General features: G+C 33.2%; 2 protein-coding genes across 4 annotated transcripts in view; both read left to right on the top strand.

The window, feature by feature from the left end:
* The first annotated feature begins 691 nt into the window (after positions 1-691).
* On the top strand, positions 692-10,260 carry LOC134256089 (uncharacterized). Of its 3 annotated transcripts, none has more exons than XM_062738695.1 (5): positions 692-1,195; positions 1,445-1,510; positions 8,310-8,355; positions 8,481-8,504; positions 8,600-10,260. In XM_062738695.1, the coding sequence occupies exons 3-5, from the start codon at positions 8,349-8,351 to the stop codon at positions 10,243-10,245; spliced, it is 1,677 nt and encodes a 558-aa protein (XP_062594679.1). In that variant the 5' UTR covers positions 692-1,195; positions 1,445-1,510; positions 8,310-8,348; the 3' UTR covers positions 10,246-10,260. The 3 variants fall into 3 exon arrangements, with proteins under 3 accessions (XP_062594679.1, XP_062594677.1, XP_062594678.1); XM_062738693.1 differs by having other exon boundaries at positions 1,413-1,510; XM_062738694.1 differs by lacking the exon at positions 692-1,195 and having other exon boundaries at positions 1,219-1,510.
* Positions 10,261-14,793: 4,533 nt separating this feature from the next.
* The window catches only part of LOC134256090 (uncharacterized), a 13,089-nt gene continuing 7,110 nt past the window's right edge, over positions 14,794-20,772 (top strand). Inside the window, exons 1-2 of the mRNA XM_062738696.1 lie at positions 14,794-14,884; positions 19,720-19,793. Coding sequence (XP_062594680.1) covers positions 19,760-19,793 — 34 coding nt within the window. The 5' untranslated portion in view covers positions 14,794-14,884; positions 19,720-19,759. The remainder of the gene's footprint in view (positions 14,885-19,719; positions 19,794-20,772) is intronic.

The following is a 20,772-nucleotide window of genomic DNA, read 5'->3' as shown; positions in this document are numbered from 1 at the left end:
ATGAATGTCATTGATAACTTTGTTTTCAAACAAACACGACTCCACAGATGTTTCCTATTTAGTTGGTTTTAGCAAAACCCGCACCGACATCTTCCGGACAATAGTTGATAAACATGAAAAGGCGTTTTCCTATTTTCTAGGAAATCATTTTTTTTAATGTTTATGGAAAAAAAAGGCCGTATTTTTCATAAAAAATTGACTTTTAACAAAATGATAATTCGATCTATCCCCTCTTTCATCTTAATACATCGGATAATTTCCTCTGTATAAAAACTTGAAATACTTACTTCTTGTCGGGTTTTATTCAGATAGTTCTATCCCGTCATATACCTATGTATCATTTGTTCGAATTTTTAAATACTGTTTTGTTTACACATCAAGTAATTAAGAGAAATAAGGAGATAATAAAGAGCAAACAAACTAAGAAGTCCACTGAGCTCAAATATAGATAATGAAAAGTCTACTGAAACAATGAAACACAGGACCCACGGACCTCGTAAAGCAGGTGCAATGGAAAAGATTTTTGGCTACCATTAATGTCCTTTTCTTATCCCTAGGTTTATGAAACAAATGGGTCAGATTCTGTGATATTTTTTATTTTCAGTTTATTGGTAGATAATGAGTTAACATATGACTGGAAGTAACTTGGGTTCACGTCGTCGATTTAAATGTTGAGTTGATCGAAGGCCACAGCAAGTGTTTCCTTCTAATGATAAGTTTTTGAATAAATTCTGCATCATATAAAAACAAAAATAGGTCTTCTAATAATGGGAACTCCAACAAATTAAATATGGGAAGACCTGATCTCCGATAAACGACATAGATTGTCAATCGGAAGAAAATAAGAACCACCCTAAAATGATTTTAAATGCTATGTGCATGTATATATGAATGTACATGCTAGATATGATCCTTCCGCGTCATAGTGTTTGTCTGGGTGAAAGTGTAAAGTCGTCTTGCACTTCCTTTCTTGGCTATTTACAGACCTGTATTTTATGTGTTCATCATAGTCAGACAATGCATGCATATATTAATCACAATTCCAAATTTGTCCAATCAAATTCCATATACTTCTTAAAATCAAAAATATTTGTTGCAGATGCCGCAAAGGAGTAATCATGGATAAGTAAAACCTACCTACAGTGTTCTATTTTTTTTGTGTGAATTGAATTCGACTTTGAAAATGCGAAAACATGTAAGTAATTTTTACACTTTCTATTTATGTGAAAACAGGAGTAGTTTGAAAAGAACTTCTCAATACAGAGCTACGATTTTAAAGTTTTAACGTAGTGCTTCCTGATTTTTATTGATAATTTCTAGAAAAATTATAAATATAGATCAACATGCTGTGTGATCATGAATGAACATTTCCCCAGTTTTATTTATAATTTTAATCCTTCCTTATCACTTAGATACAGAGAGTCGAATTATTATTATATCACAGTATTCTTACAAAGAACTGCCCTGTAATTCTTCGAAAAGAAATTTCTGTGACAACTGCCTTTATCAGGTAGGTATACTTTGACTTTATTTTTCCAAGTATTTGTAAAAAGTTTCATCTTTTCCAAACATGCAATGTAATGACATTTTCTAAGTAATTCAGCAAGTTTTTCAAAAATCCCCAATCATTTTTTTAAATATGCATACACTAATTGTATTTTTAATATCATTATACGAGTTGTTCAGATTTATATTTTAGTATTGTGATAACTAACTCGAGAGCATTTACTCGTGAATTGAAAATTTATTACATCATGTTATAGCTGTGAAAACAGTTGCCAATCTTTATACTCCCGTATCCCCCCTTCCTCAAATATTTCTAAACCTTTCCTGTGATTGTATATTTCTGTCACCACTTGTCAGATAACTCTGTAGATTTGTCACATGATTATACTGACTTGACTTGTTAGGTCTTTTTGACCACTTGTCATTTATTCATGTGTTTTAAAATTCAGCACGAAAATAATTAATGTCTAGTGTTGGCCATCCTCTTGACGTCATATGTTTCTCACAAATTGACAAAAGATACGGCAAGTTATCAATATTATCTGACAAGTCGCATTAGCATCTGACAACTCGACTTGTCACAACATAAATTTGACTTGTCAAATAATTATATCGACTTTTCAGATATTATTTCGATAGAATAAAGCAACTATGGTTTGGCAGTTTTTTGGATTATGTTTCAAGAAGACGTCAGTCAATGCATTGACAAAAGTTGAAAATTTGAGTGAAATAATAGGTACAGTTATTGTTAAAGAGCAAGCATATGACATGAGAAGTGCCGCAGATGGTTTCTTTTTTTTCAAGGAAGAGACGTTTGGAAATTCTAAATAAAATGTTAACCTAGCTGACACAGGCCATGACAACTCTAACTGTGACATGGAAGGAAGCTTCTCATCACTTGTCGATTCTTAAAGTACAAAGCAGAAATATGACATGAGAGTTGACAATTCTAAAATCTTGACAGGAAACAACTTGAAATACGACAAGCAAATCCAAAGTATTTTGCCCTCTGCTTTTGGTGTCTCTGTGTCATTGTTTATGGCATATTGTTTCAAATTTGAACGCCCTATCATATGTCATTCAAAAATAAAGTTTCTTTTTACTTAGGTCAAACATGAAGGTCAAGGGGTCAGAAATCATAATATGTTCGGGATGATCTTGTCACAGGAAATGCACATGTCAAATATGAAAGTTCTATCTCTTCTCAATCAAACATTACAAGAAATAAATAACATTTTTGCAAAGAAAATAAAACGACAAGGTTCAAGATCATGGGATCAAAAATCATAGTTTATTTAGAAAGGTGATATCCCAGGTAATATGCATATGACATGTGAAAGTCCTACTTCCTCTCGTTTAAAAGTTTTGACCAAGGTTAAAGTTTTGAAGAGTAGGTCAAACTTCAAGCTCAAGGCCAGGAGGTCAAAAATCATAGTATATTAAGAAAGGTCTTGTCACAGGTAATATACATACTAGTAGTTAATGTGAAAGCCCCATCTCTTTTTATTCAAAAGGTATGAGGTCATCCGCGTGGTGCAGTGTTGAGAGTCGCCACGTAAGGAGTTGATCCTTACGTCGCGGGTTCAAATTTCACTGTGGGACGTGAAGACCGCTCTTTCGGATAAGACTGTATAAACCGAGGCCCCGTGTCGCAGTAGGTGCTGTCGCGTAAAAGACCCATCAAAGCTCAGTGCCGAGTACAGGACAAAATCTGCAGCTCTCCACTGGCAAATGATGGCGTCTGCATATGTGTAAAAAAAATTCTCGAGAGGGAATTTAAACAACAATCAATCAAAAGTTATGAGTTATGTTAAAGTTTTTGTGACAGACAGACTTACAGACGAATGAGATTTAATGTCCCCTTGCTTTCGCAAAAGCGGGGCACAATAATGATAAATAAAGGGAAAAAAAGGATTTATTTGACACACAACATGAAAAAGTTAACAGTCTGTTACAGCCAGAACAGGGAATAACTTGACATAGGAAATGACAATTCAAAAAGTACAACAGTAGAAATAAAATGTACTTAAAACATGATATAGCAAATCTAAAACTTACGTGAAGAGTAACATATCTGACAAACGACATGACAAGATCTTTTTCAAATTTTACATTTATCAAAACATGACATAATGCATTTCGATAATTTACACCTACCAAAAAGGAAATTTATTAACGACATAAACTTTAAGTGCCACTACATAAGGGTCATTTTTGTCATATGATGTTTGAAATCAATGTATACAATGTACGAGTCTCAATTTTTGCGACGAGACCTGCTTCGACACTTGCAAAGCAGTAGGTGGGTAATACTGCTTCTATTTTGTATTGTTAGGTCACCTGAGTAAACTCAGGTGACCTATTGTTATCCGTTTTTGTCCGTTTGAACATTTTGAACTTTTGAACATTTTCAGCTTCTTCTCTGAAACCACTGAACCAATTTCAACCAAATTTGGCATAATGGTCCCTGGCCCCTTGGGCCGGGGGGGGGGGTCGGGTCAAAACAACTAAAATTAGTTTAAAAATCTTCTTCTTTACTCCTGGACATCAAGCAGTCAAACCGTTGGTATGATTGTAATCAGCATTGAGTCCTCTACCAAAATTATGAATCTCATGGTCTCAGGGTCAAGGGTTCTGGTGCTAGGGCGGGGCTGAATGGTATTTATAGTGAAAATGCATTATTTCTTTGAAATTCTTCTTTTATACTCCTGGGCATTACAGCGAATTACAAAATAGTGGTAAAGTTTTCAATAGCTTGCTGGATAGCTCAATAGGGTATAGAATTTGGTATAACAAGTATCACATTAAGACTGAATCTAGGTCACGAGGTTACTCAGGTGTATCATTAGTTTTTACAGGTAAATGTGAGTTGATTTCAATGTTCTATGAAGCCACGTATATATGCCAATGTGTTCTGCTGTAAATAAATGCATTATTCTTCTTTAATTGCATTTTTTCAATAAATTTGCTGAATTAAAGAATGACATATCTAAGGTTAGGAAGTTTCTCTCTCAACTCACTGATTATAAATAAACACATAAATATAATAATAATATAGATAACACCTAGTTTTATAATCATATTGAATTTATTAATTATCAGCATCTCTAAACCAAGTAAATTTCTTTATTCAGTAACTCTATGAAATCTGTTCAAGCTAAGTGTTTTGCAATATACTTTTTATGAAAAAAATTAGTAAGATAATTTTATAAAGCAATTAATCTAAAAAAAATTACTCAATGATGAGAGTCTAGAACTAAGTTCCTTCTTAGAATGGGCCCCACAGTTCAAATTTGCAAATTTTTGCATAATTATAGTTTGATCCCTCCATTCTCAACCTCCCTAATATCTTATCTTGTATTGGTTTTCAAATACTTTTTTAAAAGCTTTTAAAATTAATCTAACAAGATTATAAAATCTAACCAAATTACCACGGGTGATGAGATTTTGAAGAGTACAACAACAGGCTAACAAGTAGTGTATTCACAGTTTTGGAAACATTCGGATGCAGGATTGAGCAATTTTTAACAGTTTAATCTAAAGCACATAGTGCTGTTGGTACGTGTTGTTTATTAACAAGAATGAAATTTTTGTCCTAAAGAAAAAAAATACCTTCTAATTTGGGATTGCTTGCAGGTCACGAACATAGATTAAAAAGGTATTTGTTTCAGAAGTGACAAGACTTTAAAGCAAGTAGAAAGTTAGCTGCAGATCTGCAGCGTTATGTTTTCATATATTAGTCCTTGACCATAACGCTACAGATCCCGTAATGCAAAAAAGGTGCAATTTACGGTGCAATATTTTTGCGCACTTTTGGGGAGAATTTCTCCACTTTGTAGCATTGGTCAATAAACCTTTCAAATATATATGTATTTTTTATCAACCTCCCAACCATTTATAGTTGTCTCTACAGGCAATAAACTCGCTTGAAGTGAATTTTCAGCAATCTAACAAATAATTTTCATCAAGCGGGTTCATCACTTGTAGAGAGGACTATAAAGGGTTGGTAGATGGATAAAATATAAAAATAGTTAAATAATGTGCCTAGAATTAGGGAGTGAAAGGTAGTTAATTTACCGATGCTGGAAAGTAGAGAAATTCTCCCCAAAAGTGCGCACAAAATATTGCGCCATTAATTGCACCTTTTTTGCATTACGGGATCTGTAGCGTTATGGTCAAAGACAAATATATAAAACCATAATGCTACAGATCTGCAGCTAGTAGAAAGTACAGTATGCAGAAGATTTATGCATTACTGGAAGAGTTGGCATAAAATTCTACTGAAAAAAATATTTGCAATTAAAGAAGAATAATGCATCTATTTACAGCAGAACACATGGGCAGATACATGTGGCTTCATACAACATTGAAATCAACTCACATTTACCTGTAAAAACTAATGATACACCTGAGTAACCTCATGACCTATATTCAAACCTACTGTGATACTTGTGAAACCAAATTCTATACCCTATTGAGCTATCTAGCAAGCTATTGAAAACTTTACCACTATTTCGTAATTCGCTGTAAATAAACTAACCAAGTGCATAGTTAAGTTGAAAATGACTGCCTCTTCCAAAATTTTGAATTTCATGGCCCCAGGATCAGGGGTTCTAGTGCTAGGGCGGGGCAATATAGATTATGTATTGAAAATGCATAAATTCTCTGAAATTCTTTTCTGCTCCTGGGCATTAAATAAACTAACCAAGTGCATAGCTAAGTTGAAAATGAATGCTTCTTCAAAAATTGTGAATTTTATGGCCCCAGGGTCAGCGGTTTCTAGGGTGGGGCTATATAGATTATATAGTGAAAATGCATAAATTCTTTGAAATTCTTCTTCTCTGTTCATGGGCATTAAATAAACTAACCAAGTGCATAGTTATATTGAATAAGACTGCCTCTTCCGAAATTGTAAATCTCATGGCCCCAGGGTCAGTGGTTCTATTGCTAGGGCGGGGCTATATATATTATATAGTGAAAATGCATATTTTTTTGTTGTTGAATTTCTTCTTTTCTGCTCCTGGGAATTAAATAAACTAACCAAGTGCATAGTTATATTGAATAAGACTGCCTCTTACAAAATTGTGAATTTCATTGCCCCAGGGTCAGGGGTTTTAGTGCTAGGGTGGGGCTATAAAGATTACATAGTGAAAATGAATTATTTCTTTGAAAAAATTCTTCTCTGCTCCTGAGTATTAAATAAACTAACCAAGTACATAGTTATGTTGAATAAGGGTGCCTCTTCCAAACTTGTGAATTTCATGGCCCCTGGATTGGGGGTTCTTGACTTAGGGTCGCGCTCTATTGAATATATAGTGAAAATGCATAAATTCTTTAAAAATCTTCTCTTTTGCACCTGGTTATTAAACCAGTGAACTGCGTACATAGTTATGAGGAGGAATGATGCCTCTTTGAGATTTGTGAACTTCAGGGCCATTGGGTCAGGGCTTATTGCGTTAGGACAGGGCTCTATAATGTTTTATAGTGAAAATGCATGAATTCTTTGAAAATCTTTTCCTTTGCTCCTGGGTATTATTCCAATGATCTTAGTACATATTTATGACTAAGAAAGCTGCCTCTTTCGAAATGGTTAATTTCCGGGCCCCCTGGGACAGAGGTACTTGGGGGGGGGGTTACATAGTTTGAAAATAATTTAATGCTTTGAAATATGCACTTTGGTATTAATCAACAACATGGTGAAATAAAATTTATAAAATTTTCAAAATTTTGAAAGATGTGGGTCAGGGTCAGTGATTCCTGATGTATGGGGTCCACAACTGATAAAGTGGAAATGCATTTTCTCTTTGTCACTCTGATCTACCTCTGGTTATTAAGTAAAAAAAGTAAGCAAGCTAAGTGTATAGTTATGATAAGCAATGGTGCCTCTTTCAAAATTGTAAATTTCATGGCTTCTGGTTTAAAACATGATTCAAATTCAATTGTTGGAAAGTTGTTACATGATTTTAAGGTGACTTATAAGGCCCACGGGCCTCTTGTTTAATGAACTTTTGAGCTTGAAAATTGTTCGTTATCTTCATATATTTCATGCAATATCTTAAATTCTCATAGAAAACAAGTTTTGCATTCTTTTACATTTAAACAAACAGCGTATCAGAGGACAATAAAGTTTTATTAATAACCATTTCCCATAATTTAGTCTTTCTTTTTTTCATTTTTCCAGTGCTGAAATTTGTTAAAACCAACCATTATGAAACAAATCATCGAGAGAAAAACAAACCATTTGTTTTCAGAAATGCTAAGTGCTAATGATAAAAAAAAAGGACACAACCGTCAAATTCCAAATGTCACACATGCCACATGCTTCTAAAATAGACTATCACTATCATTAAAAATTGAAAGAACAGCTGTTTACTAAGTTGACATAAAAATTCAACACAATTGGTTACCCTTCACTGGAGACTGTCAGGCATATCTCGTAACCCTCTATCCTTTTTCACATACAGTTCATACAGTTGTATTTTATTTTCAATAAGAAGTTATTCAATATGATAGCTTTATATTATTTACTTTAAGTTGTTTACTGTCACAAAGGGTAAAGGCATACTCTTCAAGATTTGATATTTTGGGATTAATTACCAGTAAAGAGAATATAACACTTTTAATAATTTATGTTCCTGGAAACATGAACGTTGATTAATAGTAATTAAGGCAATCCATGTGATTCAAAATCTCTGTCATTAAGATTATAACTATTGTGGAAAGACTGTCTTCTTTGTTAACTAAAAACAATAAGCAGTCTAATTTCATTTTTATTTAAAAACATTTTTAAATCATTTTTCTAGAGCTGAAAGAAATAAAATGAACAAATACTGATTATTATCATGTCAGGTATGGAAACTATATAAATCATTTTTTTTTCTTAAAAATTTTTTTTTTTTGCTGGAATATACATGCACTTTAATCAAAATGTTCCTTATAATAAAACATATACTTACCATTCTTCCATTTAATAGGTGAAGTAAAACGAAAAAATACACGTGAGTATTTTACCTGTATAACAGCAAATTAATGTTGAATTAACTGTTATAGTCAATAATTGAGAGGGAAAAACATCAACAGCAATTCTTTTCAGGCATCTCCCCCTGTGATAGGCAGCAGCGGAAACTACCTCCTAATTTTGACTTTTATGCCGATTTTGTGGTTGTACCATCCACCGAAGAGGAAGAAAGGGTTGGTCCGTTTGTCAAACAGATAAAAGAGATTTTGAATGACTGTGCTCCTCGGGATATTGTTGTCACGCATTGCGGTGATGCAAAATTTTACATGGGTGAATATTTAGAGAGAAGTTCAGTAGTTCTGTACTTCTTTACAAAATTATCCAAGGCCAAATATGCGGCTTATACATGCAAAACTGGTTTTCAGGATTTCCTTTACGGTAAACGTTTTATTCCGGTTCTTGGTGAGAAAGAAGTGATTCTACCGCTGAATGCCAAAATAGCAACGCCTTTAGCTTACTTGAAAATTAGCAATGAAGACATCCGTTCTATGTTGTTAAAATTGTATGAAAAGCATAAGCATATTCGAAAGGAAAGACAGAACAAACACAGAGAAAAAGAAATCATGTGGTTAAAAAGGCATGGTGCTCAGACGACAGTTCCAGAGAAAAGTTACCAAGGAATGCATATTACAGCAACTAACGTAATGATAGGTGACAACAACACGATGGTAACCCCTTCTCCAGTCGAGGATAATGATGATGATAAAGAGGACATGCATGACCAAAATCTTCATCTTTCACAAACTAATTCTATGACATCTGTATACTATCAAGAAACGGACGAAAACAGAGGCTTTCGCCCTCGAGACCTACAATTTCCATTGCACAACAATTTCACTGGGGTTGATCATTTCAAAGATAATCAAACTGGCTATGATATTCCATGTAGATATACGGTACCTACCTTTACTGAAAACGAAAACACTCAAGAAAAAGAAGTTTTCAGTGAGGAAACTTTTGTGAAGCAGGTACATCAGAGCTCATCAAATGGCAGTTTGTTCAAGGACCCTCCTACAGCGCCCGTCCTACGCAGGACGCCATTAGAACTTTGTGATTCGCCCTCTAATGATAGGTATGCTAACTATAAGCATAAAAAACCCGCCAATGATGCAAGGAAGGAGTTGGATATTGAGGAAAATAGGGCAGGAAATAGTTTCAAGAAAAGTATTTCAAAACAGATTCCTGACGAGATCATTAGAACTAATAACTTATCAAACAGTACAAGTAGTGTTTCCAATTTTAACTTTCCTCCAAATATACCTTTTGAATGTCACATTGAATCTAACAACAGATTGTTTACATCTAATGGAGGGCATGTTCAAGACAACGTACATTTAAATTTTTGCAGTAGTCCTGCAGCAAGCACGTCTTCTCAACTCTTCGAATCATCGTCCAGCAATCAAGCTCATTCGCCTTCGTCTTTTTCAAATGATCACAGATCTTCCGAAAATACATCCCTCTCTTCGTCGACTACAATGCATAGAGGTTATGAAGTACCCATTCCTATGGCAATTGATCTGTCTTCGTTTCCGCTCTCCAGTTTTAGTGATAGGCATCAAAGCTCCAATGCAATGTCAACTGACCAAAATAAAACTGTCTCTCATGAGCATCTAAGGAAAGATATCTTGTCCTGCATTCCGCGACCATTTTCTGCCGACAGACTGTGTGGATACATCGAAGGGGATAAAGATGAAATTGTAAATGATCTGAAAAAGAAATAGGGCCTAGTAGTATTTACTTTTGAATATAAATAATTATTATAATATTGATATTTGCAGTGATATGGAAGGAATGGGTGTATGCGTTAGAGCTTTAAATTTAAGCATTATAAGTACATCCCTTATTTGATTTCAGAGATAGATATATTTTTGTTTTACAAATTTTAACAATACTTCAGTTATTTCAAAATTCTTATTCAGATTAGATATGAATCCTTTTTAAACCACAACGGTTGTATGATTAACAGTTGGTTATTTAAAAACAATCAATCACTGTTTCTTTTAAATATTTTTTTGAGAAGCTATGCCGTTATATTTAAATTCCACAGTTGTTTTCCAGGCATTACTACTGTACAAAAATAAATTCCTAATTTATCAATGCAATAAAAGTATGATGTCGAAACAATTTAGCAATTGTGCATATTGATAAACAGAATATGTTTTTAAAAACTTAACTTAAATTTTAACTTATTAGGTTACCTGAGTAAACTCAGGTGACCTATTGCTATCTGTTTTCGTCCGTCGACGTACGTCGGTTGTAAACTTTTGAACATTTTTAGCTTCTTCTCTGGAACGACTGAACCAATTTCAACCAATTTTGGTATACAGCATCTATGGGTAAAGGGGGACAAAAATTATGAATTTCATGGTCCCTGTCCCCCTGAAGCCTGAGGGATGGGGCCAAAATCACCAAATTTAATGCAATCTTTAAAAAATCTTCTTCTTTACTCCTGGACATCATGCAGTCAAACCGTTGGCATGATTTTAATTATCCTTGAGTCCTCTACCAAAATTGTGAAATTCATGGCCCCTGCATCAGGGATTCTGGTCTTATGGTGGAGCTATATTGATCATATTGTATAAGTGCATTATTTCTTTGAAAATCTTCTCCTCTGCCCCTGGGTATTAAACAAACTAACCAAGTACATAGTTATGATGACCAAGAGTGCCTCATCAAAATTGTGAATTTCATGGCCCTGGGTCAGGGGTTCTGGAGTTAGAGCGGGCTCTATTGATTATACATTGAAAATACATCAATTCTTTGAAAATCTTGTCTTTTGCTCCTGGGTATCAAATTAATTAAGTACTAGTTATGATGACCAAGAGTGTCTCTTCAAAAATTGTGAATTTAATGGTCATTGGGTCAGGGTTCTGGTGTTAGGTGGGGGTGGGGGTGGGGGTTAGGGATGGGGGGCTGTAATGATTATATATTGAAATTGCATAAATTCTTCAAAAATCTTCCCCTCTGCTCCTGGGTGTTAAATAAACTAACTTTATAGAATATAGCTATAATAAGCAAGAGTGCCTCAACCAAATTTGTGAATTTCATGGCCCCTGGGTCAGAGGTTTTGGTGTAAGGGGGTTTGGCTCTTTTGATTATACAGTGAAAATACATTTATTCTCTCCTGGGTATTAGACAAACTAAGTAAGTATATAGTTATGATGAGCAGAAGTGCTTCTTCCAAAATTATGAATTTTGTGCCTCTAGGTTGGGGGTTGTGGTGTAAGGGCGTGGCTCTATTGATTATTTAGTGAAAATACATTGATTCTTTAAAATCGTCTTCTCTGCTAATGGGTATTAAACCAATGAACTATGTACATAGTTATGATGACGAAGGATGCCTTTTCCAACATTTTATGGCCCCTGGGTCAGGGATTCTGGTGTTAGGGTGGGGCTCTAATGATTATATAGTGAAAATGCATGAAATCTTTGAAAATCTTTTCCATGGCTCCTAGGTATTATTCCAGTGATCTTAATATATATATTTATGATGAAGAAAGGTGCATCTAGCAAAATAATCAATTTCATGCCCCCTGGGTGAGGGGTATCGGGGGGGGGGGGGTACATAGTCTGAAAATAAATTAATGCTTTGAAATTTGCTCTTTGGTATTAATCAAATATTTGTGATGAATATTCTATAATTTTGAAATATTTAGCCCCAGTGTCAGTGGTTCCTGTGGGGTAGGATGCACAACTGGTTATAAAGTTGAAATGCATTTTCTCTTTGTTACTCTGATCTACCTTTGGGTATTAATTAACTAGAGTAAGCATGCTAAGTATATGATTATGATAAGCGATGTTGCAATGGTGCCTCTTTCAAAACTGTGAATTCCATGGCCTCTTGTTTAAAACACGAACAAAATTCAATTAATTGTTGGCAAGTTGTTACTTGATACTCAGGTGACCTATAAGGCCCGTGGGCCTCTTGTTAAAACTAACTGGTACATGTACAATTATCAAATGGCAAAAAAAAATGAAAATATTAGTCAAGAAATTTAAAATATATTAACAATAAAGGTTCTTTTTTTATTTAAACGTTTTCTTTCTCTATTGTTAGTTCTGCAGGTTCCCTATAATCATCTGTATGTCTGTCTGTTCTTACTTGCCTGAAGTATTTAGTTTTGTTGATAAGTCACATGCGCTTAAATCCTCTTATGTGTAACTGCTTTTCTACTTCTTAGTCCCGGTGGACCCTTCATCACTGATGATGTTAACATAGTTGAGAATTAAGGCGTTGAAGGCATCATCGTAAAATTGGCGTCAAACTTTCTATTATGAATTCTGTAGATGGTTATGCCCAAAACCGAAACAATTATATATATAAAAAAGAAGAAGAGCTAAACACTTTATAAAAATGAAAATGATACATTTTAAAATTTTATAAAATAATAATATTAAAAAAAATTAAGTATTTAAATTTAGACATATCTTAAAGAATTGTATTAGAAAAGGAAATATTAAAGCAAACCATCTATTATTCCGGTCTAACTAAAAGATAGATATTTGAAAAGTTAGAGAGAGATTACAAGAACGATATGTTGTGCTTCCAGAAGACGAGGTTTGGAACAAGCATGTCTTTGCCCGTTGTTTTTACTTTTTTGGAAGTTGGATTAAATTTTACGTTTGGAAATCCCACAGATACTCACAATTTTCTTTCCAAGGATGATATTCTCCAACATCACATTTCAGTGTGTAATACTTTGTACTTTTACAATACCAGTCAACAAAGCTGAGTTGGAACTTTCCTTCCAATACAAGGTTCCTAAGCGTCATTAAAATCTCTGCAAACAAAGACTCGTCGTCGGATCCAGCAAATGTTCCAACAAGCCTCAAAACGGGCAGACTTTACTCCTTAAAAAAATATATAATTATGAAATGAAAAACTTCAGACAATTTAATGTCATATTGTGCTTCCGCACATTCAAGAAGTAATATAAATCAGATGTGAATCCTCAATCAAAAAATTCCAAAAAACTTTCAGAAAAATTTATATTTTTAAAAGTCTCTCTCATCAACTTTTTGTACAAATTGCATTCAACCATCGCTTACGATAAAACAAAACAAAAAAAAAAAAACAGGCTTTTTGAGATTATAAAAAAGGAACACAAAATACTCTAAAGTTGGTCATGTTCCTCATTGACACCATTTATATTGTCTACGGAGATAAAGAGTTTTGAAAATATTGGTAATCCGAGGGTCATTAATTTTGCTCCTTTATAAGCATATCTGTTTTTATATTCCCACGAAGCAGAATTTATTCAGAAACGCGGCTTTCGACTCAAAATTCAGAAAAATCGACGTTTTAATTTATCAATTAACATAAATTGTTTAATTTCATTCATATTTCGACACGATATATCCCAGTGAACTTGAAATAAAAGACAACACAGAGTCTGTCACATTGCTTTTATAGTTGGATGCCTCACTGATTACAGACGATTAGACCCCATTAACAACTAAATTGTTTGTCAAACGAGATTACTTTGGCTTTTTCATCGACAACTTTCCTTTTTTACGTGGTATTATTCCAGAATCACCTTCTAAGTATGATGTTTATGTCTCTCAACTTGTTTGCTACTCAACGGCATGTCCTTATTGACTATTAAACGTAATGAGGAAACAAGGATATGAATGGTTCCATTTGAGGTCATCATCGATCGTTTCATATCTATAAAACGATCGTTTCATAGATAACTTAATGGACCCTTAGAGGGCAAACAAATTATAAAATCACTCTAGATGGCCTGGTGTATTCATTTACAATTCTTGAACAGATACCGCTGCAGCGAGAGAGGGTTTTCACACAGTTTCTGTAAAAACGATCGTTTCATAGATAACTTACATGTAAATGACCCTTAGAGGGCAAACAAATTATCAAATCACTATAGATGGCCTGGTGTATTCATTTTTAAAATTCTTGAACTTGCTGCAGCGAGAGAGGGTTTTGAATCTTCTTTTAGAATGTGTTTGTGTGTGTAATATAAATTTATAATTTCCTATGGGTGTAGATTTAGTTATTTCAACTTTATACTTTATGAATTCGCGCTTAATTTTAAAATACATGAGTCAAAAACACCCATATTACGACTCTTCTTTTTGTTACCAGTTTTTTCTTCAAATAGTATCGGAGCTTTTCTCCTTACAACATTACAGGGATATGGGGTCATTTTAAATTCCCCGGGAATTTGTAAGATTATTTTTATCTTCATATTAGAGGGAACGGAAACATGGAGCTTCTATTTTTAGATTAGGAAATCCAGTATGCAATTAAACATTTGAAAAAGGAATTTTTCAGTCTGTTTTGGGATGGGAAAACAAATGTTCCAAGGAAATGAGTGAATCAATGTGTTGTTATTTTCAGTAAGTATAAAATTTCGTATTTGATTCTCAGAACCACCTCAATTATATACACATCATCAGAGAAGCTCGCTATAGATAAACCCTAAAGGTGATTTCAAATAATCTTCAAATATGTCGAATGAATTTGATTGAGTATATTTAATATGTTTTATTACATGGACATCTAGTTCACACAATTTAATAAAATCCTAGTGAAAACTGATATGCTCTGATATCCCTACTTTCGTTTTGAGCACATGACCATAAATCAGCAGTCGCGAATCAATGACTTTTTTTTGGGGGGGGGGGGGGGGTGTTTTACATTCCTATTAAAAAAATCCAACCCAGCAATTTCTTGACAAACCAAAAAGTAAAAAAACGAATTACAAAGGGGTGGTGGTAGCAGTACACCCCCCCCTTTTCGATCTGCCCATGTATCTGTATAATTTTGAAAGTGATTTTGAGAGGTTGTTTAACTATAAACTCATTAAAGCTTTTAAAAGAGAGTTTTAAAAGTAACCTAAGTCTCATTTACCATAATTCTTAAAGCACAATACCCCCCCCCCCAATTTTAATTATTCAAAAATTTTACTCTTGTCAGCTTACCAATCCTCCCCCCTCCGACAGAAAAAATGTCTACAACTAAAATTTCTTTTATACATCCGGTTTTGGGGGCAAGTTTTATTACAACTAAGCAATTATCAATATCGTATTCAGACTACTTTCATTTTGTTTTTTATTTTTAGTGTTTTTCTTGTGCTCACCCCTCCATTCTACCTTATCCCACCTATTATGTTTTGGAGGTCCATGTTTGCTCCGCTCCTATTATATTGTATTAAATGGAATTTTGAGCTCGAATACTGTTCGTTATCTCCATATATTTCATTGATATTTCTATGCCCCGTATTCGAAGATTCAGGTGGTATCTAGATTTTACCCTGTCCGTCTGCTTGTCTGTCTGTTTGTTTGTACGCAAAAACTTCAATCTTGCCAACAACTATTGATTCGTTGAAGCTATAGCTTTCATTATTCATATGTATTTCTTGTAATGAGACCTTTCTTTGTGTTTCAACTTATTTGATCTTTTTACTTGACCTTGGAGTGTGACCTACTTTTACCCCCAAACATGCCAAACCTTTACACCAGCCATTAAGTTTGTACATTTTGAGCTAAGGCTTTCATACTTCACACGTGTATTCATTGTAACAAGTCCTTTTCATGGGGGGGGGAGATATTTTTGACCTTTTGGCCTTGCCGTAGAGTTCGACTCACTTTTAGAAAAAAAAATTTAACCTTGGTCATAGTTTTTAAACAACACATACTAGGAACTTCACATTCACAGATGTATGTCTTATAACAAAATCTGTCTTTGGATACTAAGGTTTTGACCTGGACATGGAGAGCGTACTTTGACTTACTTTTGGAAAACTTGAACCATGGCCGTAACTTTCGAGCAGTTTGTGTTTGAGCTTTAATATTTCTTATGACAATGTCCCCATCAGCACCATTAATTTTGTCCCTTGACCTTGAACTTGAAATTTGACTTACTTAAAAAAAAACTTAATCCCAGGGCATAACTCCTGAATGGTAATTGCTAGGGCTTTCATATTTCACAGATGTATTCATTGAGACACGTATCTCTTTTGGTAACAACATGGATATTGACTTATACTTGAGAAACTGGAGCCTTCGCCATAAACTGCCTTATGGGATCATCATGATAAGAGTTTCACAAACACACACTTATACTGGTTGTTCTTCTTAGAGTGCGAATATATTCTAACTGCAAGCAATGGCACAACGAAATGTAGGGTAATATGAAATGACAAAAGCCGAAAAGAAATTTTATAGAGCACATACTGTTATGCCATATCAGTTCTTTAGGACTTAAGTACTTTTTGTAATAATCTGTTATACAGCAAATTAACTTGAAAGTTTATGTTTTCATTAAATTGCCACCCACTTTTGCGAAAGCTCAAAGAAAGGTTTTGTCTCAAGGATCACAGCAGTAATATATCTATGCTTTCGAACCAATTGTAAAAAGACAGTATCAATGAAAGACAGTTATGTCCATCCTGTTACGAAATTTAATTGTAAAGTGTTATTAAAATATATATCACTTCATTTTTTGTTTATTAAAGGTATTCTATGCTGTTGCAAAACTTAAAATTTTTCATAATTTTAAGAAAAACAAATGATAAAACTTACATAGGTATATAAATACCAGGATTAAGGTCATAACTTGAATAAAAAGTTCTAAAGTATATAGTTCACAGCAAAAGTCATGTCTATGTCTCCATAAGTCATCTGCTTGGAAAAGGCGCCCACGATCCATTGAATCACACACAGCTTTTTTTTTTTGGACTGCTCCTATTGAAGGTGAAGTCTGTTGTGTCTGAAAGATAAAATTCTTACGGCAGATTATTGAATTTAAGGACATTTTAAAATTATATCTATTACATATATCTATATATATATATTCTATCAAATCAAAGTACTGAGGGATCATATAAGAGATGACTTAGGTCACGTGATTCCATTCAACCAATCAGTGCTTAGTGTAACGCGATTCCAAACAAGACACGTTATATTTTCGACAAGGATTTTCAGTCAAATTTGGATTATTTATAGTGTTTATCGAACTGATAATGCTGTATTTTCAGCTATAGCAATACGAAGTTTTTGTTTAATTTGACACTTCGTGTCATTCACCTTCGTTTGCTTGTGTTTTGGGTCAAAATCTTTGACCCTTAACGAGTGCATTGTTTACAAACAATGGCGAACTTGGCCAATGAACCTAATCGTTTGAATAGCGATGCTGTCTTCGTATATTATTACTTTATTGGGAAGGATGGGAGGGGAAAATTTTGTTGTGCAGGTTACCGTGATTTTTTCAAACGGAAACGGAAGTTGTGTGATATTAGATAGGTCGTACCAAGGAATGTTGCAACCAAATTAACTTGTACTTAGTATAAGCATACAATTAAACCACAACAGACTTTTCGTCAATTAAATGAGATTATTTAATATGTTAATAAAATAATCTGTCTTCATTGTCTCGAATTTGCCAGATTTGACAAAATCATGTTTTTATTCTACATTTCTTTCTCTTTTCTTAACCAATAAAGTTAGAAAAGTCAATTTTTATTTAAATTGTAGATTTCATTGTCCATCCTGTTACTGTTTTGTCCTTCCTGTTTCCCGAGTCCTTACTGTTACCAGTATATTTTCCTAGTTTAAATTGCTTTGGCAGAGCACCTGTTTAAATAACTTTCTGTAATTTATTCTAATCACAAACATAATGTACAAGAATGTTTTTTTTTTCCAATCATAGTATATAAACATTCCGCAATAAGGATTTTCATGAAGAGAAACCTGTAGATTTTGCTTCTGCTTGGTATATGGTAGTTTGACATGCTTTTAAACGCTCATATATTGTCAAACATCTTGGCATTCAATGATATTTTTTTCATTTTTTAACAATATACGAGGGTTGTCCGTAAAATTCGTGGACCAGCTAAAAATCTAATAAAAGTTGTGTCATTGATATTTAATATTGGCATATTTCTAATCCTTTACTAAATGTGAATTGAAAAATGTAAAATTTTATTCAATTCCAAATATTTAATTACAATTATGGCTTCATAATTAGACTTGGAATGGAGACCCGTAGCACTGCAAAATTTTAATTAAAGAAATTATTTATCTCTTTATTAATTTCATTTGTATTTTATAAAATTTTGGGGAAATCTGGAAGAATTTTACATTATGAGGTTGAGGTCCAGTCAAACCTGCAAAATTGTACGTTAAAAGTTTCAAAATGGCTGAGCAATCGAAGTTAAAACATATTAAAACAGGATCGGAATTGTTCAAAAAAGAGACGTTTACGGAATAGATGAGCAGTGAGCAGTGCTTGATAAAATCCTGCGTATAGACATCGGAAAAACACCTACAGATACCAGTACATTCTGTAAAAAAAAATCGGGGAAACATAGTAAAAGAAGTAGTTCACTAGTGTCTTTAAGTGGCATATAATATTTTCGGACTGAATGAACAGTTTACAAGATGAGACACGTGAAGGAAAACCATCATTCTTAGATTGCAGTGCTGTAAAAAATAAATTTCATAGTGTAAACATGACTTTGCCGTATTTCCGTAAATAAAATCGTCTTTACACGGACAGAGGTTGGTTGATTGCAGAATATGAGACAGGCATTGTTAAATATTATTTTACGAATGAAACCTTAAAATTTTGTGCACATTTTTTGACTGGTCAAAACGACATAATAAATGTATTGAGTTAAGCGGTGACTATGTTAAGAAAAAAAAAAACATGTGCTCGTATTTAGCTTTTGACGTTGGGTAACGTCAAGAATTTTCGTTTTAGTGTTCCGGGTATGAGTGTGTGTCTTTTTTCTGTCTGATAAAAGTATAACTATTTGTGCTTTGTTTTTGTTGAAAACTAGCATATTTATAAAATGAAACATGAATTAAATGAAAGCAATAGTTTTAGATATTTTGTCAATGTTTGACAGTAATTATCAATATTTTCCACGAACTTGACGGACAACCCTCGTACAAAAGATTATTAGATGAAAATTTTGAAAGAGTTTCACAGCTCTTTTTTACGAAAGTAACAGGAAGGACATTAAAGTTTAAATGTCAATATGTTTTAAAAGAAATATTTTCTTTTCTGCAATGCAGTGAATTTTAGTAGTTTATTACTGTATTATTCAAATAAAGTTGAAAAAAACATAGTAAAACCACTTTCATTTTTCAAAAATATGTCATTGAAAAAATGAACTTTTTTTTTGATTTTTTGAAAATAACTGCAATGGGAATACTTCCTTTTTCAGCTACCGAACATAATAATGTAAAACATCACAACTGAGAAACATGTCAACCGGGGGAGCAAGGGCAAAAGCACAGGGTAGGTAGAATTTGATATAACTATATCCTTATAGGAACTCATTTGATTAAATCTAAATAAAGTTGCAAAATCTATTTACAAGAAAAAGAAAACTTTTTTACCTCTACTTGATTTATGTATTTTTAAAATTCAACTATTTAAGGTTACTTCCTGCCAATATAATTAAATTATTTTTTAATAATTGGAATAATTTGATTCTACACTACCTAACAATACATTGCAGCTAAATTTGTCCGATTGCATCCTTCCTGTTACGTACAAAATATGTAAAAGTTAGACAACACGTTTCTTGAATATCTGTTTTGTATTTCGTATTTTGTTTCTGTAATTATCAATACAGCGTTTTTTAAAACTGTTTTCGAAATTCTCAAAAAATATACCGGTACAACAGATTGTGATATTGAAAATTTAAGAGATTTTCCAATAGCTGACCCTAAGATTTTCCCCTGTGTATTTATACTGAAATGAATGATGATAATTTAAAGGTACATGGACAAAGTTTTGAAGTTAATATTTTCTCAAATTTTTTGTATAATATTACGATTTATATATCGCAAAAGTATTTCATACTAAAAATAATAAATAGTTTTTTCATCTCAAATTTATTTAAGCTTCGTATTTCTGGACGAGTTTGTTTTACACATCCTTGCACTTTTACAAATTATAATTTTTAATACTTAAGAAAAATGGCAATTTTGTTGTGTATTAATGAAAAATATTAAAAACTATGTTACAGAAAATTCAGAGAAGAAATGTTCGAAAGTTAAACCCCCCTCACTAGTAACGTCTATGGCAGGCCAAATTCACAAAAATGAGATAATCATAGTTTCACAATCGATAAACTAGGTTTATCGGTTGTAAACTATAGTTTACAAACCGTTAACTATAGTTAACAACGTTAATCTATATTTCACATCTGTAGACTATAGTTAACGCGATAATCTATGTTTCACAACCGTAAACTATACTTAACACCGAA

This window comes from Saccostrea cucullata, unplaced genomic scaffold (genome assembly GCF_032062105.1).
Source record: "Saccostrea cucullata isolate Sc308-1 unplaced genomic scaffold, CSIRO_AGI_Scuc_v1 ctg141, whole genome shotgun sequence".
In the NCBI taxonomy this organism is placed as follows: Eukaryota; Metazoa; Mollusca; class Bivalvia; order Ostreida; family Ostreidae; genus Saccostrea; species Saccostrea cuccullata.
This window is presented reverse-complemented; position numbering and strand designations above follow the sequence as displayed.